The sequence below is a fragment of the Phyllosticta capitalensis genome (assembly GCF_038381095.1).
Source record: "Phyllosticta capitalensis strain CBS 128856 chromosome Unknown BKA78scaffold_2, whole genome shotgun sequence".
NCBI lineage: Eukaryota > Fungi > Ascomycota > Dothideomycetes > Botryosphaeriales > Phyllostictaceae > Phyllosticta > Phyllosticta capitalensis.
The window spans coordinates 1247299-1270470 of NW_027117440.1; the positions used below are offsets into that span (position 1 = coordinate 1247299).

A 23172-nucleotide genomic window follows, 5' to 3' on the forward strand; every position below is an offset into this window, starting at 1 on the left:
TTTCCAAGATCACCAACTCCAAGTCGGAGAGCGGGCGTTCATGCTGCAAGGAAAAAATACTGCAGGGACTCGGGGAGGTCCGGGCCGGGCGAACGCGATGACTGGGGCGACCGTCGGCGCGACCGAGGAGACAGGCGGCGGGAGAAAAGGATGGGTGGTTAAGGATGGAATCGTCGTCGAAGGTGACGCTCTTTAAAGCGCAGGCGCCGGCGGGACCTACCCGGAGACAAGCGCCTGCCGACGCTTGTCCCAAACGGGACTAGACCCAACTCACTCGCACAATTGTATTCTGGCCGCCCACCGCCCGCCAAACTTCCTCTTGACACCCCACGACCACCCTCCAGAACTCGACGTCTCAGTCTCCGCCAAAGCGGCTAAATCGATTGAACGCTTGTTCTATTTTCACCTCCTCCAACAGTACGTCTCTCTCCTCAAGCGCTGCGCGCGCCGCCAACATGGGCTGCTCTGGAACCAACGCTAATTTTGCGCAGCAACCGAAAAAATGAAGCACCTTGCGGCCTACCTCCTCCTCGGTCTTGGTGGCAACACCAGCCCCTCTGCTGCCGACGTCAAGGCTGTCCTTGAGTCCGTTGGTGTTGAGGCCGACTCTGAGCGCCTTGACAAGCTCATTGCTGAGCTCGAGGGCAAGGACGTCCAGGAGGTACGAAGAGACAACATTCTGCCAGGATGAGCACGATGCTAACACATTTTGCAGCTGATCTCCCAGGGTTCCGAGAAGCTCGCTTCCATCCCCTCCGGTGGTGCTGCCGCTGGTGCCCCCGCTGCCGCCGCTGGTGGTGCTGCTGCCGCTGAGGAGGCCGCTCCCGCCGCCAAGGAGGAGGAGAAGGAGGAGTCTGACGAGGACATGGGCTTCGGTCTCTTCGACTAAGCGCATCACGATTAAAAGTCTGGTCAATTTCGCACGGGACGGGTTTACAAGGCGCGCGCTCGGCGACGGAAGGCTTACGTGCACCGCGTGGAAATTTTGGGGGATACATGGACTCTGTCATGGGAGTGTCTAACCCGCCTCCATTTTGCGGCGGAAACGTCGTTTGATATCCAATCGAATGCAGTATTCGTGCCCTTCAAACACTGAATCTTGTTTTGCAAAAGTGACCTCAGTGATCAATATGTATGCCTGTACTTTGTCTAATTTTGCCAAACTGTGAGATCATGCGCCAGAATCATTGATTTCACCTCCACTGCACGCGGCGCGTAAAGGCAAGCAGCGCGTCACTGTCAATTTGCGGTCCATTTGCTGCGACTAGATTGGGTGGTGGGCAAAGTCTTGGCATTCTCGCTTATCAAACGCGGCCCACGACGGGCTTTTTGGGGCGAGCGCTGCCGCCCTCTTTCAACCTCGACCCGCGACGACCCTTCGAAGCTTCACAACCACCACTTCGAACACCGCAGAGATGGCTGACCAGGAATACGTGAGTGCTCAAGCTACCAAACGCTGCTCGTTGACTTTACTGACGCGCCTCTACAGAACGCCGAGGAGGCTGCCGGTACGCACTGAAATCCTTTTCGCACGCCCACACCACGCACCCATCGCATCCGCTGCAATGGCGCAAACACCCGCTCAGTCATCGAAACCCGATAGGGTCTAACCCTCGCTGGAACGGGGACGTATGGCTGACAATATGGTGATGCACAGAGCTCAAGAAGAAGAGAGCGTTCCGCAAGTTTTCTTACCGCGGTATCGACCTTGACCAGTATGTACAATCAGGCTATGAAGAGCGCCACAACGCTGGCGAAAGCGCCGGAGATGCTAATAATTCTCAGGCTCCTCGATCTCTCGTCTGAGCAGCTCCGCGATGTCGTCCACGCCCGTGCCCGTCGCCGGTTCAACCGCGGTCTCAAGCGCAAGCCCATGGGCCTGATCAAGAAGCTCCGCAAGGCCAAGCAGGAGGCCAAGCCCAACGAGAAGCCCGACCTCGTCAAGACTCACCTCCGTGACATGATTGTCGTCCCCGAGATGATTGGCAGCGTCATCGGCATCTACTCTGGCAAGGAGTTCAACCAGGTCGAGATCAAGCCTGAGATGGTTGGTCACTACCTCGGCGAGTTCTCCATCTCTTAGTAAGTTGCCTTGTTTGCAAACTCCACAGGCTATGTGCTAACCATCAAACAGCCGCCCCGTCAAGCACGGTAGGCCCGGTATTGGTGCCACCCACTCTTCCCGTTTCATTCCCCTCAAGTAAACGATCTGGGTTCGAGTTTGCGTGGTTGTTGGAGGCTTCTGGAGATTATGGGTCTGACGAAAAAAATACCACAATGGATGACGGTCTCCTCTTACGTTTGATACAATGCGTGATTCTTTCACTAATGCTTGATTTTGCATCATGATGTTAACGTGTCGTTGGGACCTTGACAAGCTCATCACTCAGGATTTGTCGTTTTCTCATTACGCCTCTATCGCCCGAAAACATTCAGTCTCTCGAGCAACCCGCAAGCCGCTTTGCACGCCGTCTCGCAATCAAGGTCGAGCTTGATGCGGGACTCAAACCTGCCAACTCCCGACGCCGGCCTCGCCTACAAACTCCTCACATCCCTACCGCCCCGGGACAAGCCACTGGCGCCGCGTGATGCGCAATCCTTCCAGGCCAAGTCTCGCAGTAGCGAATGTAGGATATGTACAGGGAGTATTCAAGCGCCTCAAAGCCAGAAGACTTGGGCATTACAGCTCGAAGAAGGATACATTCAAGGAGCAATCAAGCGCCTCAGATCTACCTTGAAATTGATGTTCCGACCGTCACCCACTGTACAAGCGCCGCTGGAGCATCATGTCAACGCTCAGCAGTCAAAACCAGGACAGGCCGCGCAGGAGAGTCGTTTTCTTGCCGCTCACGAATCCTGTAGCAGCGTGCCTTCTGCCTCATTCTACGAAATACCTGCGGCGCAATACTCGTCCGTTGAAACAACAGTCTCATCTCATTGGGCCCCAGTGCCTGCGCCCGTACCAGATTGGAGTCGCCCAAGTAGTAGAAACGCCTGTCTTCGAGTTGGAACGTGGTCTGGACAGTAGCTGTCCCCGCAAAATCCTGATGCGGAGAAACAGCAGTGGCGAGAAGCGAGCTCCTTCTATGCCAGATCGCGTCCGGGCCCTGGCATTGGATTTTGTCCGTCTCCAGACACTTCGAGGTGAAGTACGCGTAAGTTGCGCAGTCGACTGAGTCTGCTAGAATCTTGGCCCAGGAGCTCTCCCTCTCACACGGTATCCTCAAGCAACGGGGTTCTCTGTTTGGACGCATCCAGGCGATCGTGAGGTTGCCGGTACAGTCGATTCCGGTCGGACCGAGCCTTTCCAGAATCTGCCGTATTACCTTCTCAAGACACGCCTGTTGCTCTTCTGATCGTTTTCCAAGCCAGACTTGTAGGTCTGGCTCGGTTCGCAGTGCCTCGATGACATTTTCTTCCTCCAATTGGCTCCATTCAAGTGGCACTCGCAGCTGGTTGTGGATGTGGACCCCAACAAGGTCGGCCAAGAGCTCTCGCATTCTGACTCTTCTGGCTATTCCGGTACAAAAACTGACTTGGAGCCCCCAATGGCTTTCTAGGAATGATGTCGTCAGAGGGCTGTGCTGCGAAAGCTGACACTTCTTGATAGTGGCACTAGGCGTTTTGTTCCACGTTTGGGCAAACTGAGGAACCAAGTATTGTCCACCTTGCAGTGCAACTTGGCGTTGGGTTGCCTCCCAAACGTAAGGGTGGGTCCCTAAACTGACGAGAAAGGGATCACATTGACGATAGCGCATGCTCTCATCATTGTTGCAGGACCCGTTGACTTCTATCGGAGCTCCGATCATGATGCGTTGATCTTGTTGTATTGGTTGCCAGCTGGTTTCGGGCAAAGAAACCGTTGTTGGGAAGAAGTGGTAGAGGTTGGTTTGTTCGGGCGCTCTCATGATGGTGCCTCCGCCAATGCGCACACCGCACACGTCAGGATCGTGTTCTGTCCGTCGAAGCAATTTAATGTAGCACCCAGGACCCCAAGTATCCAATAGGTCCTCTGGAGTTGCCAAGAGATTGTATCTTTCCTCAGAAGCCTCGGTGGAGGCATGTTGAAAAACCAGAACTTCGCTCTGGAGCATCTCGTCCATGCATGTCATCCTGAGAGGCCGGAGGGCTATGCTTTTACCAGGAAGACCTGAGCCTGTAAGGACCACTCCTCGAATATCTCTGTCCAAGAAGAATGGCATCAGGGGACTGACGTGAGCTTGTAGGTATGACAATAGTCCAGTCGCGAGGATTTGAACGGCAAGACAAGCGTCCGAGAAATATGAGCTCGTTGATTCCATATCCATCCAGTGGTCTGGCCAAGCTTTCAGTTCTGAGAAGAACTCGCGTGAAACATGACCGATTGCTTCAAACGCACGGCACATGATATTTTCGGCGGATGAAGTCGTCTTCTGGCTGGGAAGGGGGGAATCCAACACCGTAAGATTTTCGCTGAGTGAATCCCAGCTTAAATCTCGAAACAATGCAACTCGGAATTTGGTGATCCATGAGAATGGTATTCGAACCAACTCGCAGCTCTTGGTGTTTCCGTTTCTTTTGTAATGGTTGGTCTCGAATGGGCGAACCAATATCGAAAAGCCGTCGCAGCAAAGGCCATGACCCTGCAAAACAGCAGCCGCACGATGGATATTGTCCAAAGACTTGGCCAATCTCCTGAAGCTCTCTTTCAGACCTGAATCCAGATTCGATTGGGTCCATTCGACTTCTGTGGAGTAAGATACTCGGGCAAGATCATGGTCAAAATGGACAGTTCCGGTCCACTTGCTTCTATCTCGTGATAATGGGGCAACTCCACCAAGTCCGCACAGCCCTTCGACTAAGTTCTTGATGTCATGTTGTTCACTTCTGGTAGATTCCTTCGAGACTGTGCTGTCGTATTGATGAGGAGTCTTTGCATGAGGACAGCCTGGTGAATGAAAATCTTCTTTGACATCTTCATCGCTTACTTGTGATGGCTCAAAGTAAATCCAAGGAGAGTCCACTGATAGCTCTTGGAGCAGCTCCACAACTTCTTGAGTCGAATAGTCCATGTCCAGTAGCTCTTTTATCCAAAGGTATTGGGAGGCGGTACTCTTGTACGGAAATCTCTCTAGAAAGTCTGCTGAACCCCTTAAATCCCCGATCCGCAGTAAGTCCTTTAGATCTGGTGGCACTTCTGTGCCAATGTGATCATCACCTTCTGGTGAAAGACAAGGAGTGATCGCGTTCTGAGGTTTCCGTTCTTCGGCTTTTTCTGGAAGGGTCTCCTGACGACTGAATGGTCTGCTGCCCTTCCAAGAAGCCGGGGATCTAGAAGCCCCTGTGTCAAGATTGTCTTGCTCGAGAGCCCATATATGGCTTGTAGTGGGGTAATACTGAGATTTATGTTCTGGAAGACACATAAACTCCGCTTCTTTGTCGTCACAAAGTCTGCGTCTGCGATGCCGATCCATGTCAAGTTCGGCACGCGCTGCTGTACACAAATTGCCTCGGTGAGGTTTCTTGGCCTCAAATTTGGCTCGCGATGGCCTCCCTTCCCGCCGAGGTTCTTGTTTGATCGCAGTCGTTGTACGAGTTTGGAAAGGTTTTGAGTGCCTTTTCTTTTCCTCTGGCCCTTCTTTCAGGGGCTCAACAGGAGGGGAAGCCCCGAATCTGACGGGGGGATCCTGAGGATCAACCTCAGAGGCTCCCGCGGAATGAGTACTGCGCGCTTCGGTGATGCAGTAAGGCTCGAATGCGACTAGCCACTCGCGTTTTTCTTTTGCTCGGGCTTTAGTTGTTGAAGTCCGCCGCCCAAATGGAATACCAAAGCTTAATCCAGCGTACTCGTAGTCACTGATTATATCTATTTCCCATAAGTGGCGAAGCAGATTTGAGTCAATCCATGGAGCATCCAGACGGTCCGGGAGAGTCAACCGCTTTCCTGTTTTCTGGTGCGTGGCGACGTGAATCATACGGATATCCCAGGCGCGTTGATGGTCCGAATCCTCAAACTTCCAGTCGCAGAACGGGCACGCTACGCTTCGTGGTGGTGGATGCTGCAAGAAGTGCGACAGGGAGTGCTCCTTCCATTGTGTCTCATCGGAGCCCACATACTTGCAGCCTAGAAAGCTGAATGCACAGTCGTAGTAGACAAGAGGCATTCTCTGGCCCAGCTGTGATTTAGACTGCGAAGCCATGGTACTTTCTTGCGAAGAATGTGATTTTGGTTGCGCATTTTGTCTGAGTGTGTCAATAGGGCTGGATTCGGTCCAAACAATGAAGGGAGTTGAAATCGTTTCTAGTTCCACCTCTTTCCCTGATAAGCTTTCATCCCTGACTAATTCATGGTCGGTAGCATCAGGGGTAAAAGGTTGAACAGGGAACGGTGGCAAGCTTGATGACTTGGAGTCGAGTGATGTTCCATAGTCGAGGAATGGCACCTTGTCAGGCGAAGGCACGTTTGTTTTTATCGAAAGGTGCCCTTCATCGCCACTGGTGAATAAAGTGATGCTAATAAGTCAGTTTGGTGTCAATACAGAGCTGGGTTCGGTTCTCACTGTCTCTCGTATAAATGATTTCTGAAATTTTCTTCGCGACTGAAGGCCCAATTGCAGAAGTGACAGTACCGGACATAGCCACTAGAAATGGATCAATCAGGTGCAGAGTGGAGCGCATGTCGTTTACTGACTGTGTTCTCAGATGCGACCTGAGCTTGCTAAGTGATGTCAAAGATTTATTGCAATCAGGCCAATCACAATCATAAGGCTTGTGCCGATCAAGCCCATATCGTCTGTCAAAGTACGAAGCATGGTTAGAAACCGCATGGGAGACTGTTCGTCACTTTTTTGGCGTTTTGGTACCAGGTAATCCAAGACCTTACCTGTTGCTGAGTGATACAGATGATTTGATTCCATCACGAAGACTGTCATCCGAGAAAGGGCTAAGTGTTCGCGAGCGTATGGGTGATCGCGGAGGCGTGGGAAATTCGAGAACATGCAAGTCGCTTGCATTTTGCGGATTTGGGGTAATCTCTGAGGGCGCTGCGGATTCTTTATTCTTGAGAGGGTTCTTCTCTCTAATACTGTGGTCATGGGAGTACTGTTGCTGCTGTCAATGTATGCAGATCGATGAAAGATAGAATACACTCACAGCTGCTTCCGCCCACCCGTGGTCCGCAGGGGACTCCATGGTGAGTGGAGTATTGGCAACCCTCAACAGGCGAGCACCATGGTAGCGTGAAAGAATTCAGATTAGGCTGGCCTGAGGTGAAAGATAGCTCGCTTATACCGAAGGCCCTGCAGATAGGCTCACAGCCCGCTGCCAACGTGGATGGCTGCAAAGCGGGGGCTGAGCTTCTTCGAAACTGCGGATGCAAGGCTGACGACTTTTGCCATTGGTGCGAACATGATCCGCCACAGACATCAGCCATTTCAAGGCATATTCTTCTTGACGCTTAGAGGTGGCGGAGTGCAGCAGTGCCATATCATGGGAGCCTAGTGGAGGCCGCGCGAAGGCGCACAAAACATAGTGACTGGTCGCCCGCGCAAATTCAGAAGGATCATAACAAAAGTGCGAGCCATCAGAACGCCAAAGGAAAGAACAGGAAGCTGAAAATGAATAGGTATCCAGGAGAAGGTATTGTTGAAAGCTTTCGGTGTTGCGGGCGGAAGGTAAGCCGGCCAACTTTGATCGCTCTCACATGGCTGTCAGCACTATTCCCAATTGATAGCTTTTGCTATTCACAGTTTGCAATGAAATCAAGAAGCCATCCAATCCCCTTGACCCATGCATTTTGGACGAAGGGGTTTCATGCACATCTTTGCGGAAGGGACTGCGAGTATCCAAGCCCTACTTGATACGCACAAGGAGCATTCAAGCACCTTTCCTGGGAAGTCCAGTCGTCGAGACAAGTACTGGTCGCGATGGTGAGTCCATATCCTGCCTCTCGCGAATTTGGCATATGAAACGCTTCTTCATGGCCAACCGTCTCCAATATTTTTCCGCAATCTTCGACTCCGTCACAAGCAGTCTTATCGTATCTCGACTAGACTTGTCGATGCAGACATTGAATCGGTTGATGGGATTCTCCATGTAGTAAGGCCCAGTCTTGCGGAGGAATGCTCCTTGCCCAGTTGAGTCGGAACATGGAGAAACAGCAGTGCTGAGAGCGTAGCTCTTGTTCTGCCAATCAGTCTGCAGTGTCCCGCAAGTGATTGACTCAGTCACCAAGCATTTCGGGGTGAAGTACGCAAAGGTGGCGCAGTCCTCCGAATCCGCCAGGATCTTTGCCCACGAGCTTTCATCCTCACAGGGTATCTTCAAGTAGCGAAAGTCCTGCTGTGGAAGTATCCAGGCGATAGAGAGCACCTTTCCGGTGCGTTCGACTCCAGTGAACTTCAGCAATTCCAGGACATCCCGCATAGTCTCCTCGAGAAACTCTTGTTGCTTCGTTGATCTATCGTTGTACCACTCTTGCAGGTTTGTTGTGCCGCGGAACGCCTCAATAATTTTGTCCTGCTTGAGATCTTTCCATGCCTGAGATCTTTCTCTGTCCTGAAGTTGAATGGATAGGTGGACTGGTATGACGTCCGCCAAAACGTCCCTCATGCGAACCCGTTGAGCAATGCCGGTACAGTAACTGATTTGCAAGCCCCAAGGAGCCTCCAGAAACACCAGATCAAAAGGATTCCTCTTTGACAATTGGAACTTTTTTATCGTTGAGTCTGGCAATTTATTCCAAGTTTGCGTGAATGTGAGATTCGCATACTGGCCCCCTTGAAACCCAGCTTGGCGTTGAGTGACCTCCCAACCACCCGAGTGAGTTCCCAATTTGTTAAGGATGTGATTTTTCTGGCCGTCGTACATTCGCGCTGTACTATCGCATCTACTGTTTAACGAGGCTCCGATCAATACTTGCTCATTTTGGCGGATTGTTCGAGGAGATATTCCCGAGGCACGAATATTGGTCGCAGGGTAAAAGTGGCAGATGCCACGATGATCTGATTCTGCAATTGTCCCTCCGGCGATTCGGACTCCACATATATCTTCGTTGGGATCTCCGTCGATTTCCGGTGGAGCTGTCACGTAGCAACCAGGTCCCCAAGTGTCGAGGATATCTTCCGGGGTACCTAGCAAATGTAGCTCTGGTGGAGTCGTTTCAAAGTCAGCCTGCTGGCTTTGGAATACGAGAACGTGCTTTTGAAGCATTTCGTGCATGCAGGTCAATTTGATAGGCCGGAGAATGATTTGAGGGGGACTTCCAAGAGGTTGGGCACCCAAGAGTGAGATCTGCTCGATATTTGTATCCAAAAAAGATGGCTCCAGTGGGCTGACATGTGCTTGTACATATGACAGAATTCCAGTTGTGAGTACCTGTGTCGCTAAACAAGCAATCGAGAACTCCCCATGCAGAGCTCCTGCGCCAGTTGCATTTGAAGATACTGACTGTGGATGGAGTCCCAGTCGTGATAACACGTCACTAGCGACACGGCTGACTCTTTTCACAGATTGTGATATCCTGTCTCCGAGAGATGGTCTCAGAAAGGAGCCGCGGCTTCTCAGTCCGCTTCTGCGCGAACGGCGTCCCGAGAATCGGTTTTCGTCATCTCTATCGCGGATGTCTAATCCGTGGCCATGGTCATGGCCATGCCCAAAAATGATGTTCATTCGGTGTCTGGGGTCGTCTGTATCACTGACTGTCAATCCGTGTCTGACCTCATCTCCATCACCGACTGTCAATCCGTGTCTGAGGTCTTGATCATCACATATCTCTTGCAGTACAATGCATCTCGTACAGGGTCTCTGGCCATCACACGAATGGCACGCAACGCGACAATTCCGGCAAGCTGGCGTGTTACTGTCGGTGTATCGAATTTGCCGTTGGTCTCCAAGGAGCGCTCTGTGAAGATCTGCGATACAAAGAAGCGGGATATGGATAAGTTCAGTATGGCTGGCGTGGCGAGGGTGGACCAGTATCGTGAACCGATCGCAGCAAATGTCGTGATTTTGGAGGCTGTTGGCGGCACAGTTGAGACCTTTAAGTGCTTCTGCTAAGTTCAGCAGGCGATCCACCATCAGATTTTGTCGTATCGTGATGGCCTCGTCGGTGTTCCAAGGGGAATTCTCAGAGTACGTGATATGAGCGTGCTTGCGGGGAATGTCGATATCAACGAGCCCAATCAATTTCTCCATGTGTCGTGAGGATGGAACAACTCCGCCAAGGCCGCAGTACCCTTCCAACGATCTTTTGACCTCGTTCTTCTGACTTCTTGAAGGAAGAATGCCCTCATTCTCAGGACAAGTAGCCAGATCCTGATTGACGAGCGCCTTGTGGGGGCAGCCCGGGATGTGCCGCACTGGATTAATTTCGATGAGCCCGGTTTGCTGCGGTGGCTCGAAGTATATCCAAGGAGAGTTTGCCCTTTCCTCTAAGAGAAGTTGACCGACCTCTCTGAGTGATAGTCCGATATTGAGAAGCTCTTGAAGCCATTCGTATTTGGATTCTAGCTTTGTTTCGCAAGACTGTTGGATAAGGAGCTCTAGATGGGATTCTAGATGGGGCCAGTCTTTCAATCCAAGAGCCTGATCCAACTCTGGCGGCAAAGCGCCAGACGCTTCTTTACCAAAATGGAAGTTATATGGTGTATCTTCTCCTCCGCGCAGTTGTTCTGTCTCCTGAGAGGGCGACTGATGAGCTCTTGTAGAAGATCCTGAGCTCCGAGAGCTTCCCCGGTTTGGCGACCGATGAGTGTCCTGGGAAAGAATTGGCCGCTGAGAGCTCCCTCGTGTGTACCCTTCGGACCTGTGACTATGTCAAAATTTTGTCATGCTTAATGAGGATAAAAGGGATACTTGCCAGGAAACCCCTAGATGGTAAGGGCCGTCACCACAGTTGCAGCAGAACCACACATCTTCACCTGTGCAGAACTATCATAGAGTTTGTCAATCAAGAGGGCCCAAATACATACGGATACATCTCCGTCTGTGTGGGATGTATGACCTACGCTGCATCTGCGATGAGAGCATGTAACGCAATGATTCATTTTGAGTCAAAGCGAGCGGATCAGCCAAGAAGCAGATATTCAAGGTGGAGTCGGGAAAGCACGCTCGATTCGCATCACAGAACGAAGAATGTCTGAATTGAAAGAAATCTGCTGAAGGGACTTGCAAGGCTGGGGCTCCGCCGCCTGTATGTGTGAATGCTCTCGCGGGCTGCTGACAGGTAACACAAGCAAGCGGAACCCAGTCATCCAACTACGACATTTGCGAGGCTAACGAACGCCTCCAATTTAGTGGGTGATGCAGCTCCGCCACCGGCGCTCATTGCCTCGACTGGCATTATCGACGTGGCCGTGGTGGCGGGGTGAGGCAGAAACGAGAGGTCGATGGCGCGATGCAACGGCCAGTGGGCATCGCGAGATTCATGTAGGCGGCTTGCACCACGATCTGAGTGCGAAAGGAGCAAACTCATTCAGAGTCCTTTGCAGACGAAAGCGGATGGAAAGTTGTCGTTGAAAGAAAGAGGAAACGCGGAGAGAAGGTGTCGGCTCACTAGGGCCGGGCCGTCGCACTTTCCCACATACGGCAAGCGCTAAACCCAATGCTCGTCGACTCGGTCACTGGCAGGCGTTGCATGCTTCGGGTCGAAGATAAGTTGCCAAAACTTCGCGGGTGGGCTGCAAGGGCGCAGTTTATGGTCCTCCGAGGCTTGGTAGCAAGTCCTGACTCCATGCGAGTACGAATCCTCCTCGTACCTACCATTCAAGGAAATTCTCTTGCGCTTGAATGCTCCTTATGAGATCTTTCAAGGACTTGGAGATTTTGGCGGGACTGTCACAGTCCGCGCTCTTTTCGCGACATTAAGGTCTCAAAGTTAATTGCGGTCACTCTTTTGGGTAGATCATAGCTTGCGACTATCTAGCCCTGTTCAAGTGGCGTACTCGTGGTCCTGCCACGAAGATTGCCCACCTGCTGAACTTTTTGTTTGCAGAAAAAAATTGACGTCTCAAATGCAGAGTGTAAACGCCCCCAGTGCCGCGTCTCAAAATTCATAGTGAAGACAGCAAAATCACAAGCGAGCAAGCGCACCAAGAACCCCGCGGGAACATATGTATTGCAAAACTGACACTGGGGGTATAATCGGGAAATTCCAATCCAGTCCGTTCTTCCGTTTGTTCGGTCATCGTTCATCGCGCATTAACAAAATATCGCCACACCAACACGTACCAAAGATCTTTTTTGAACTGTCCGCCGTCTACCACTGCAACTGCCGCGAAACGCCGTGCCATGTCGCGCGCTCGCCTCACGACTTCTCGATCGGCACTTCGTGCGCGACACTGAGGCGATGCTCAATGTCCTCCTTCTGCGCCTGAGTGCCCAGGTGACCGACGGGCAGCATGTTGAGCTCGTCTTCCTGGGCGTCGAGCTTGCGGTAAGTGAACCAGAAGCCGACGCCGCCGACGAAGGAGATGACGGCCATGGAGCCGTAGTTCCAAACGAGCAGCGGGTCCGAGGACAGCGGGTTGAAGGCCTCGCCAATGGCAGACGAGATGGCCGACATGAAAAGGGCGAAGGCGGCGACGAGCGAACGCATGTTCTTTGGGGCCTTGCTGAAACCGTATTCGAGCGAGGTGATGGAGGCGAAGATTTCAGAAATGGCGATGAACACATAAGCGCCGGTTTGCGCCCAAACGTTGATAGAAACGTTGTCGCACGAGGAGGCCTCGTTGCCGCACTCGGAGTCCTTGTAGATGTAGGCTTGGATCACGCACGCCCAAACCATGGCCATGCTGCCCATGAAAAAACCGGCCGTGATCTTCTTGATGGGCGTGAATTTGATTCCCATCTTGCGGAGGCCAGGGTAGATGACCATGTCGCAAATCGGAATCAAAATGATGAGCGCGAAGGGGTCCAGGTTCGAAATAACGTCGTTGGGGACGCCGTGCAGGGCCATGGTCGAGGCCTGCGACGTCAGGTTGTTGTTCAGTTGGTTGTACGTGAGCCAGTACAGGGGGTACCAAAGGAACACCTCGCAAGCCTTCCAACCACGGCCAACTTCATCGACCCAGGCATCATCAAAGACCATCCACTTGGGCCTATTCTCAGGCGCAATGCGAGAGGGCTTCAGGTCGTCCCAAAAGGTGCCGTCATGCAGGCGCTTGTGAAACGTCACTGGGTTCCAGTGGAATCTGGCAGCAGTTCCGCGCATGAGAAGCCGAACGGACAGGCCGAGAACGCTACCCTCAGGGGCGGTGTGTTGATACCAGTTGCGGCAGGAATACAAAATTGGAAGGGCAAAGCAGAAGAAGACAGTGGGGATCAAGTAAGACAGGTAAAATCCCACATATCTCTCCGCGTACGCCATGGAGAGCTGTCCGACCAGAGCGCCAATGTTGATGAACAGGTAGAACCAGTTGTAAACCCTGGCAGTGGTGACGGCCGGGTCGACGAGGACGCGTTCGCCAGACTTCAGCGTTTTGACGTACATTCTCCTCGGAATTTGTTCAGCGACGAGTGGAGAAATGTTGGGCTTAAAGCCACCCGTTCCGATTCCCATAATAATGAGACCAATGCAGAAGCAGGCAAGAGAGTTGTTCGGGTGCTCGAGGACGCTTGGGGCAGCTGATGCCGTGAGGATTGCGTGGCCAATAATTGCCACAACAACAGAAATCCAGATCGTCTTAAATCTTCCCCAATACGAATCCGCGATGTAGGCACCCACTAGAGGCGTCACGTAGCACCAGAACTGGTTCAAAGTAGTGAGTCCGGTTGCGGTTTGTTGTCCTTTTCCAAGTGCACCGGGTTGGGCATCGTCGGAGCTGGGGTTGAGGGCTTTTCCTGTAGCAGTTCCAGGGTTTGGCTGTTGTATGAAGTTTACGAAAACCTGATGACGTCAGCGACTGTCTAACATCATAATAGACCTCAAAGGAAGTGGAAACTCCAATGTGGGGTGCTCGAATGCTCCCCGTGGTTGTGGTTTGGGACTTGGTGGGTGGTGTGGGGAGCATTTTATCACCAAACAATCAAGTCTTGGCGTTGGCCCTTCTTTTGTCGCACACTCCGAAATGACAATTGCAAATGGAAAGAGCGACTCAAACTTACCTGGGTGGTACCGTAGAATGATAGACGCTCCATAAGCTCGACAGTGGCAACCGTATAGGCTTTGAAGGGAATTTTTTCGCTGACACGACGAAGCGTCGTCAAATCCTCGTCGGATGGTTTTTCCAAGTCATGGTCCAACCACTCAGTCTGAGCAACTGCCGCACCGTCGTACATGGGCGGCAATTCGACGCTGTGGTGGACTTGGGACTTTGTCCGCTTGGGGTCACCACTGCCGTCGATCAGGGCAGGGTCCAGCTTGTCGGCCGCATAAGCGTCGGTAGCGTCTCCAGGCATGGTGACTGAGCTGGTGAGACCTTTGGGAAGAGCGTAAAGGGAGTGCGGTGCAAAAACAGATGAACTCAGGCGGAGGTCGAATTAAATATGGTACGGAGTCGGGTGCGCCCGATGGAACGGCGCCTCGCCTCAGAAGAGTCGCCATAGTCCGTATCACGACAGTCTTATCAGGATTTGCGTAGATTAGGAAGGTGAGTACCCCGGGCGAGAAGTGTCCTGGAGGCGACATGTTGCATCCAATCGGCTGTGTCGATTCGGCCAAGCTTTAACCTGGAGATCGGCCTTATTCCACATACAGTGCAGAGACCGCTGCCAATTGAGCTTTGATAGCGTCAAGCTTTTGGGTCATGACTTGCAGGTACCGTCTTTTTTGAGCCTCCAACGATATCCTTTCAACGGCCGTAGGCAAGAAGTGGCATTGGCCTCCTCCAATCCAACGAGACAGAGCACAAGACCTGCGAGGGGCGATGTACGCCGGCAGGAAGAAGAATGCTAGTCGTCTGCAAGGCGCGTTCTCGGTCGGACTGTGCCGCGGGGCCTGTGTCGGCAATTGGACGGGGCGCACCATCCACCTGGTGGTCGCGTGCGTGGAGCCGACATGTGGTTGCAGTCGACGGACATGCGATGTGGTGTCGTTCAGGTCCAGGTTGGATGAGGTGGTATCCCCGCATGGAGTTTGTTTCTAGAAACGCCAAAATCCTGGGACTGGGATGCAAGGCGCGGTTCCTAAGTTGCCATGTCCTGGTCGTAAGCCGGGAGCCGCCGCGCCGCGTCCAGTCCGCCAATCCGGGTTCCTCAAATACAATATCTCGAACCAAAGAGGCAGGCGTAGCCATTCAGCTTTGCCATCGTGTTTTTCAACATCCGTCTTGTGCGACGGCGTAGTAGTCCGCCCGGGGGCGAAATGTGTGGTTTGCCTCAGTGGCTGGCGGCGAGTGAACTGAATCAGGCCTCGTCCCCGGTATTGGAACGACACAGCAGAGGGGGCGCCTCGGACAGCAAAATGGTCCTGGTCGGCCGATTGTATCCGTGTTTTTTGTAGGTGAATTGCGCCATTGACGGCAATTTTCCTGCCGGTCTCGCAGCTGTCGGCCGGTCGCAAAATCCGCGACGACACGAAGGACTGTTTGACATTTTCTTAAGGATCTAGGTTGGAAAGACACAACGGCCTACACGCAGTGCCGTCGAGCCGATTACAGACACGAGAATTTTGAAGTGTTGCAGAAGCGATATCAGAGACAGACCCCTACAGTGTGGACTGTGGGTGCGTGTGTGGAGGACGCCAGTGCCCAGAGAGGAAGCAGCAGCCTCTCAGCCGGTCCGTGCCTCGCTTCCAGTCTGAAGGATCCCGGCGCCAATCATGGTCTTCGACTTTATCATCTTCATCAACAAAACGCGACAACTGTTCTCTCGCCTGGTTATCTCGCCAAAAAAAACAACTTCTGCACGCCATCCCAAAAACGCCGATGATATCCTTCTGCAACCGAACCCGAAGCATGGCTTATGGCTTGCAGGGCTGAGTGCAACCTTCCAGAACGTTGTTCGATTGATACTGAAGAATACCAGACCATAGACTAGCTTTGCGCATCTCCCTCTGCAACAGTGGCGATGGATGGCTCTCCACCCGAAGTTCCACAAGCCCGGCGTCCATGATGCAGCAAAAAGACGTGGAATCGTTGCGACCCACTGGAAGATCGCCCCACAAGGCCAGCGGTCCGCTCTCCGCTATGCCAGTCGTGGTGCGCTGCTGTCCACGGCTGGGCCGCTATTCTTATCGTCGTTTAGCTGCGCCATGAGCTTAAGAGCACTTCATGGTTGTCGCCTTGACTCCGGGCGACGACTTTGGATATTTGTGCCTAAGGCTTTCGCCACTTTCTCCATCTCTATCAATCATCCATTATTTGTCGATTTCTGAAAGAGGATCCAGGTAGGACTTGATTCGATTCTAAGGTAGACATTGTTTACGCCTTTGTGCATGCCCCAATCACGTCGCCCGCGCGTCTCCGAATGCCAGCAATGCTGACGATCGCAACCCGGATTTTATCAGTGATTCAAGGCAGAGCTCAAGGCTTTTTTCTGTCAAGAGCCTCGTGGCGCACTGATTGGTCGCCCTCCGAATGCCGAGGAGGTAGCTGACGCGATTACATTCCAGGTTGGGTAGACTTGTCAGATAGCGCGCGGATTACAGAATGCTCCTTCATGTTCGAGTTTCATCTTTCTTTCTCTTTCTCTTCAAGTCCTCCGGAATGCGCATGCTTGGCTGCCAAGTGTCTACCCCTCGTCCTTTTGCATTGCATGGAAAGCATTTGATTTGTTTGGTGCCTAGAACGAATCACAGGAGCTGTGTGCTGTATAATCAGACTTGCTGTATGCGAGTCCGTCTTTTTCCAGGCTTGTGCCTATATTAGCAGCAGACAACGATGGCTCGAAACGGCATGGTTCGCGGCATGTCGCTATTTTTCTCAGTCAGCGGCAACGTGGATTGGGCGGGGTTGTCAGGTTTGGATTGGTCAAGGGGGGCTGGTGCTGACAGGGGCATGCGGGCTACGTCATCACGTCACCAACCACACACACCCGACTCCCACGGCAGCTTCCCTCCCGCCGCGAACAAGCTCTCGCACGTGAGGACCGTCGTCCATCCTCTCTCTGGCTTCTCCCAGTCTCAACCCTCGGATCCTCAACCTTTCCATCCATCCCGTTGCCTTTCTTGGAGCTGTTTCGGGTTGCCGCCAATGACGCACCATCGCCAGTGACGTTGCCTGCCAACGCCCGGCCGCCCACCTAACCCGACCTGCCGTGTAGCCATGCGAGCCTTGCTCCCGCTTCACCATTCATCTCAACTCAACTCCACGACTCTCACTCCACTGGACATGTAGCTGATGATTCTACGCGACAACATTTAACTCCAAGACCATGGCAGAAATCGCCTCCGTCATCAACGTCGTTGCCTGGGGCACGAGGCTGTCGCTCAGCCTGTACGACTTTGGCATCGCCAATGCTGCCGCCACGCGCCAGGCAAACAAGATTGCAAAGAGCGTCAGTATGCTCACTCTCATGTTGAAACAAGTCGGCACCTTGCTCAAGGAAGACAACACCACTCCCTCCATCGAAGCCGTAGAGACCGTCCAGGATATTGTGCTTCATACAAACAACGCCTTTGCAGCCATCGAGGCTCTCATCCCAGTTAACCCTCCGGTCGAGGCGGCCGCAGTTGAGAGTGAACCGCAAAAACGAAAATGGGACCTTGTTTCTACAGACAACCTCCTTTACCTTCATACCTACGTCGAAACCCTCAATTCTACCCTTTCCGTCATGCTTCAAGCTCTTTACACTGTCAGAGTCATAGCCTGGTCAAGGTAAGCCTTGCTTGGTATTAGTCATCTTTGTGTTTACAGGTCTTCTGACCGGGTCGTAGATCCCGCCAGGACAGACTGCCTGCGTCGGCAGCCGACGCCGTCGCAAATGAGTGCTCACAGCTGGAAGTCCTCATTGTGGAACAGCAGCTCCTTTTGCTTGAGCTCTCTGATGCCTATGCAAATTACCGTCGGAGCTGCGACTTTTCAGATTCTCCCGCAAGCTCGGTGCACTTTGATCAAAAAGACTTTGTCCCTAACCAGGACAAGACACCAACTCCTGGCAGCCTGGACAGATATCGTGACCCTGCCTTGAGCGACGTGGAACCGAATCGACCCCTTCCTGAAATTTCGTCATTGGTCCGGAGGCATTCTCCACGCTTCAGCAATGACATACTCTCAAGATGGACCTTGTTGCAAGAGATTGAGCAGAGACTGGCCGCCCCCGAAGACGAAATTTACAAACCTCTGACGCCGTCGCAACAACGATTCGGAAAGCTCGGACGGAGCAAGAGCTATGAAGTCGATGCATTCGGGGACGAGTCGATTCCCGGTGTCATGCGCACTGGCGCCAGCCATGTTGAATCTCCAAAACCGCAAAGACCTCCGATGAGTCCTGTCGGAGCCATGGAACATGGTGCGCGCCCGATCCCCATCGTCACGCCCCTACCAACTGCCCGAGGTGGGCAGGCCTTCTCTCCCGGATCCTCCAACTCCTTGCCTGCTGGATACTCTGTGCATCCCGGCGGCCCTCGGTCCATGGCCTACTCCCCTGCGTCTCCTCGGACTGGATTCAGCAATTACTACCAACCCCAGCCTCAAGCTCGTCCCACCGCCGTGGCGGAGAACCGCCCAAGCACCGAAGTGATGCTTGGCATTCCATGGCGGCTCTGGCTGCAGAGCTACCACTGGGACTTTACGGATGATAAGGTCATGAACACCAACTCCCAAGTACCACTGGACAAGGCTTACACGGATCGCAACGGCTGGACCGAGCTCATGCAAACCTGGGTCAGACGAGAAGCGATAGAGGAAGCGCGCCTGAGCTTCAATCAGGTACAAAAGGAGGTGCAAGACGGCGGCCGCACGCGGTTCGAGACGTGCTTCTGCATCGGCAAGCCTCTTACCTACGTAAGCCTAATTCGCTCAATCCGCAATAACTTGCAAATATTTGGAAATTGTTGCTGACACAAATTACAGGCTGAAGTCCGTCGCCTCGTCGACCGCTCAATAGAAATCTACCGTGCAACCCAATACCCACCAAGCCTCGCTTCCAACGAATCTGCCGGCACCGGACCCGCCATGCCTTCCGTCTCACTGCCCATTCTCAACGACGCGACTTCTTCCAAGAGCAACCGCCGCGGCCACTCGCGCCACAACTCGTACTACTCAACCGACCCATCCTCGGACGACGACTACTCGGACGATGCGCGCTCCAGCAGTCGCCATCACCGCCGCCGCGGTACCGAGAGCAGGGAGTCCAGTCGCCATTGGGACCGCGATCGAGAGAGGGAACGCGAGCGGAGGAGGAGAAAAGATAAGGGGAGCAGCACGTTTGGTACCTTGGCTCGGTATGGCGGCATCGCCACACTGCTGGAGGGTTTGCCGGAGATTCTGAAGGGGCTGTGAGGGGTGAGCTACGGGGGTTGGATGAAGAGTCAGTTTGGAAAGGGGGAGAATTGCAGAGTGCATTGCTAGAACAATTGGTGTCTGGCGAGAGTGGTGGTTGCCGAGGTAGATCGACCACGGCCGATACCACAGCAGCGGGCGATTGGATACTTCGCCAGGCAGTCGGTCTGGCGGCCATGATCTTTTTCTCTATTCATTTACATACTGGTACACTTTCCTTTCTCATGCCCCTTTTTCTCTGCTTCATTCCACATTAGCGCAGTCACACATTTTTGATACCACTTACCTGCTCTTTGTTTTTCTCTCCTTTTCCATGACACCTGACCCCCTGCTCAACAGCCGAGAGTCGAACTGGTCGGCTGAGCGGCGAGGGCACTTTTTGTATCTAGTTATGATGATGATTATGATTGCGATGCTATGTCTGCATGTCCTCTTGCCTGCCGCACTTTCTCTTGCATGTCAGTTCAGAGGCTACGCGCATCATGACTGAAGATGAGATGACATTATTGATGAGACGATAGAGAAATTCACGTTTTTCCTGGTATGCTGGTCATGAGCTCTTATCAACGTCAACTTGCGCCGCCCTAAGCAACTGTGCTAAGGAGTCCAATCTGTAAAGGGAAATGAAAGAAACTTGAGGACCGTGCGATTCTCCACATTAATCCAGTCTGAGGAAATTTGAACATCCTGCGTCCTCTGATCCTACTCCAAAAGAATCGTCTTGAACTCCCTCTCCGCCTTGATCCAGCTTGTAAGGAGAATCCAACCAGTTGTGATACGATGAGCGTAGGGCCCAGACCACCCAATGGCCATGACATTCACTATTGGAAGGAGAGGCATGTAGTTGCCTTCGCTGTCGAAGAAAGTCAAGTCTCTATGCCGATCAGAAAGAATTTTCAAGTACTCATCCGGTTCAAAGCGGAAGGTCTCCCATGATTCTCTTTTCTCCCATTGCTTCTCATATGAGATTCCAGAAAGGAATTCCAAGACAGAGCCATTCTGGTATTCGAAACCAGTCAGCTGATATCCACTCATGCAGGACAATGACAGAGCAATGAGTTCTACATTGGTCGTATCTTCGTGCATGCTCGATAAAATTTCAGCATCCGCAAGTGGCTCGTAGTACTTTCCGAGATCACCAACAATGCGGCCATCTCTGTCATTGATATGCAGAGGCTCACCAATTCGAAATGGGCCCCATTCGGCAGGTCGGACTACTGTGAAGACAGCAGACTGGACATTTCCAATCAGCACACCAGGCTTCAGGAGCTTCCGAAGTTCTCCGTCTGGGCTATCATCGTTAAGATGGATAGAAGGACTTGGCAATCGGTCGAGCCAGGTCTGAGGATTGGTCTCCAGGTCGCCGAGTAACCTTTTGAGGTCTTTATCCATGGCGTTGAATGTGACCTCAGTTGAGGGATCGAAGGGGTAGCCAGTGTCGATGCATCTGGTCCTCCAAGCAATGGCAACGATGGCATGAATCCACTCTTCCGGTTTCGTGTCTAGGATTCCAAATTTTCGGATTTGTTCCGCGCTTTTTGGGACTGAAGAGTCAGGATCCGACCCGGAGCAGTCAAGATCCGAGCTGGACTTCAGTCTACCGGGGAGTTTTGAACTAGGTTCATCACATACTCTTGCGAATTGAAGCGTTGGTGGTTGAGTTCCTGGTTCCACGAACCCCCAGCGCACAAGAGTCTCCACCCATCTGAAAGTAGTCACCTCGAGCCAATGCTCAGGGAAATTTCTTGAATATCCCCACGACCAGCTAGGACAGTCCCAATAAAATGGTTGCAGGCAAGGTGTGAACATTGGGCCCTTTCTCAATCGCCAGAGCAAACTTTGGTCGAACTCGGTTCTTGGCTGACCGTATAGTGGTCTGTCAGGACATGGAAATAGTTCGTCGGATATGCCAATAAAAGCATTGAAAACGTCCTTTGGGTCGGACAGGAAGCGCTCCCTATAGGCTTGGAGATGCCCGCTCCAATTGGATAAACTTTCAGCACTTCTGAAATCCAGTGTGTCGTGGAAAATCTGCCGGGGTGCTGCGATTCTAATGTCCTCGAAACGGTAGTTGCTTCCGCATCTGAAGTATGCCTGAGTTTGGGTGAAGTAGAGTATCTTCCTGGGCAGGACTCCCTCTTGCAAAGTCCATCCACGCTGGCTCCATAGGCTGTCATACGTCGCGACCACCGGGCATTTTAAAGATGCCATTACTTCGAGGTTGTCGATTGTACATCCGTCGTGGTGACCAATTCTCGAAGAACTTATTCCAGGTATTCCATCGTCTACAGTTCCATCTACAACTGCAATCGTGAATTTTGCGGACCTAAATATGCTGGCCATGGAGTCGATCTGCCGTTGTTTGTCATCTTCATCGTCCTGGATTATACATAAACGATCAGCCCACAAAAAGCGTTCGCCGAGTTGGACGCAGGCTTGCATGGCGTCGAAGATACTCTTTGGGGTTCTCGATTCGACCAAGGCGCCATCCTGCATCAAATTGTGGATGGAGGACCGTGTTGCCGTGAATTTGGTATAATCAGGGTTTTTGCCCCAAACGTAACTCAGGGCCACAAATTGGCATCCAGAGCCCGCCTCTTTGATGCAGCGCTTCCGGACATCAATTACGCGGAAGCCCTTCGCAAGGCTGTGGGTACGCTGTTCCTTGCAACTTGGGTGCCCCAAAGAGCACGATATCATCATCCGCCTGATTCGACCCCAATTGACTGTTGGTTGGAGTCGTGTTGAGACAAACGTCCGGACCGTGGCCAATGGCTGTTCCAAATAAATTCTTCGTGAATGAGAGGTACAGCTTGGGTCACTTCCAAGTTTATTGAATAGGATTTCGGTGGGGATGCTGCTGCGCCCATCGGTTGCGCGGATTTCGATGCTAGCTTCTCGGTCTGTGACCCAGGGCTGGACTTTACCCCCCGGGCCTTCCCCGAAATGGTAAGGAAGCAGAAGATGAGCCCTCGGTGAAGCAAATTGGCCACCATAGATATTTCCGGAGAGAACTCGTTCAATCTCTTCATTGAGTCCTTTGGATACCATACGACAGAGATCGCACGGTTCCTGCAGCATCTTCTCGAGAGGAAGAAAGGGAATTGTGATTCCAAGCGGAAACTCCTTGACAATGATGCCCGTGTTCAGAAGACACAGTAACAAGTGTGGAAGCCGCAGATGTTGACAGTACGGGCAGAGATTCCTCGTTGGACTCCTTTGCGATGCACAGGAAGACGAAGAGCATTCTCCATGGAACCACTCGTGGGCTTTGATCGGATCATCAAAGCCATCTTGCGCAAATGCCAGAATGTATCCACAAAACTCGCAGGAGCTCATGAGGATGCGGCGGAATGATGCCCACCTGAAAGTCGTGATGTTTTGCTTTCTTCAGCCTCGTCCGCGAGACCTGCGTGGCCTCGATTGCTTGTGCACGGTCAGCTGCGACGGCATGCGGAAAGGATCTTCAGCCCCGTTTGCGACATCTCGACGGACCCCAAATCCACGGTGTGACAGCACAGAGGGTCGTATAAGAAATTGTGGGGTGCTCGAATGCTCCTTATGATTTATGTTCAGGTTCTCAGACTTCATCGTTTAGTGAGATGAAAATCAAGATCTGACCAAACAGCGAATGGTCAAACATGAGCTTTGAAAGGGTAGCTACATGGAGCATTCAAGCAACCCGCACCACCTTCGAGTCGCTATTTCTTTTGTACACCCCTGTGACAGACCTTTTCGAAAATGGAGAGATCAGGCTATGTTTCAAAGGCTACGACAAAAGGGCTCGGAAACGAGATGTACGAACACGGACGTG

The 23172-nt window shown here is 52.5% G+C and overlaps 7 protein-coding genes across 7 annotated transcripts; 3 read left to right on the forward strand and 4 right to left on the reverse strand.

The window, feature by feature from the left end:
* Positions 1–187: 187 nt before the first annotated feature.
* On the forward strand, positions 188–1090 carry BKA78DRAFT_305498 (ribosomal protein P2). Its single transcript, XM_066887707.1, has 2 exons — positions 188–661; positions 716–1090. The coding sequence occupies exons 1-2, from the start codon at positions 503–505 to the stop codon at positions 887–889; spliced, it is 333 nt and encodes a 110-aa protein (XP_066747652.1). The 5' UTR covers positions 188–502; the 3' UTR covers positions 890–1090.
* Positions 1091–1215: 125 nt separating this feature from the next.
* Positions 1216–2367, forward strand: BKA78DRAFT_75302 (40S ribosomal protein uS19). Its single transcript, XM_066893691.1, has 5 exons — positions 1216–1433; positions 1490–1508; positions 1658–1715; positions 1786–2082; positions 2135–2367. Exons 1-5 carry the CDS (start codon positions 1416–1418, stop codon positions 2202–2204), a joined length of 462 nt encoding a protein of 153 aa, XP_066747653.1. The 5' UTR covers positions 1216–1415; the 3' UTR covers positions 2205–2367.
* Position 2368: 1 nt separating this feature from the next.
* Positions 2369–7170, reverse strand: BKA78DRAFT_364803 (uncharacterized protein; the record flags this gene model as incomplete). The annotated part of the gene is made up of 5 exons (XM_066892528.1): positions 2369–6492; positions 6540–6620; positions 6671–6772; positions 6863–7089; positions 7132–7170. The coding sequence occupies 5 exons, from the start codon at positions 7168–7170 to the stop codon at positions 2790–2792; spliced, it is 4152 nt and encodes a 1383-aa protein (XP_066747654.1). The 3' UTR covers positions 2369–2789.
* Positions 7171–7854: 684 nt separating this feature from the next.
* Positions 7855–10957, reverse strand: BKA78DRAFT_292431 (uncharacterized protein; the record flags this gene model as incomplete). The annotated part of the gene is made up of 2 exons (XM_066886055.1): positions 7855–10783; positions 10950–10957. The coding sequence occupies 2 exons, from the start codon at positions 10955–10957 to the stop codon at positions 7855–7857; spliced, it is 2937 nt and encodes a 978-aa protein (XP_066747655.1).
* A 1326-nt stretch (positions 10958–12283) lies between these two features.
* BKA78DRAFT_246369 (MFS peptide transporter-like protein Ptr2) lies at positions 12284–14376 on the reverse strand (the record flags this gene model as incomplete). Its single annotated transcript, XM_066884210.1, has 2 exons — positions 12284–13864; positions 14083–14376. 2 exons carry the CDS (start codon positions 14374–14376, stop codon positions 12284–12286), a joined length of 1875 nt encoding a protein of 624 aa, XP_066747656.1.
* A 2913-nt stretch (positions 14377–17289) lies between these two features.
* On the forward strand, positions 17290–19358 carry BKA78DRAFT_349781 (uncharacterized protein; the record flags this gene model as incomplete). Its single annotated transcript, XM_066890859.1, has 3 exons — positions 17290–17732; positions 17792–18860; positions 18930–19358. 3 exons carry the CDS (start codon positions 17290–17292, stop codon positions 19356–19358), a joined length of 1941 nt encoding a protein of 646 aa, XP_066747657.1.
* Positions 19359–20060: 702 nt separating this feature from the next.
* BKA78DRAFT_340914 (heterokaryon incompatibility protein-domain-containing protein) lies at positions 20061–22732 on the reverse strand (the record flags this gene model as incomplete). The annotated part of the gene is made up of 1 exon (XM_066890336.1): positions 20061–22732. The coding sequence occupies exon 1, from the start codon at positions 22695–22697 to the stop codon at positions 20061–20063; it is 2637 nt and encodes an 878-aa protein (XP_066747658.1). The 5' UTR covers positions 22698–22732.
* Positions 22733–23172: the final 440 nt, after the last annotated feature.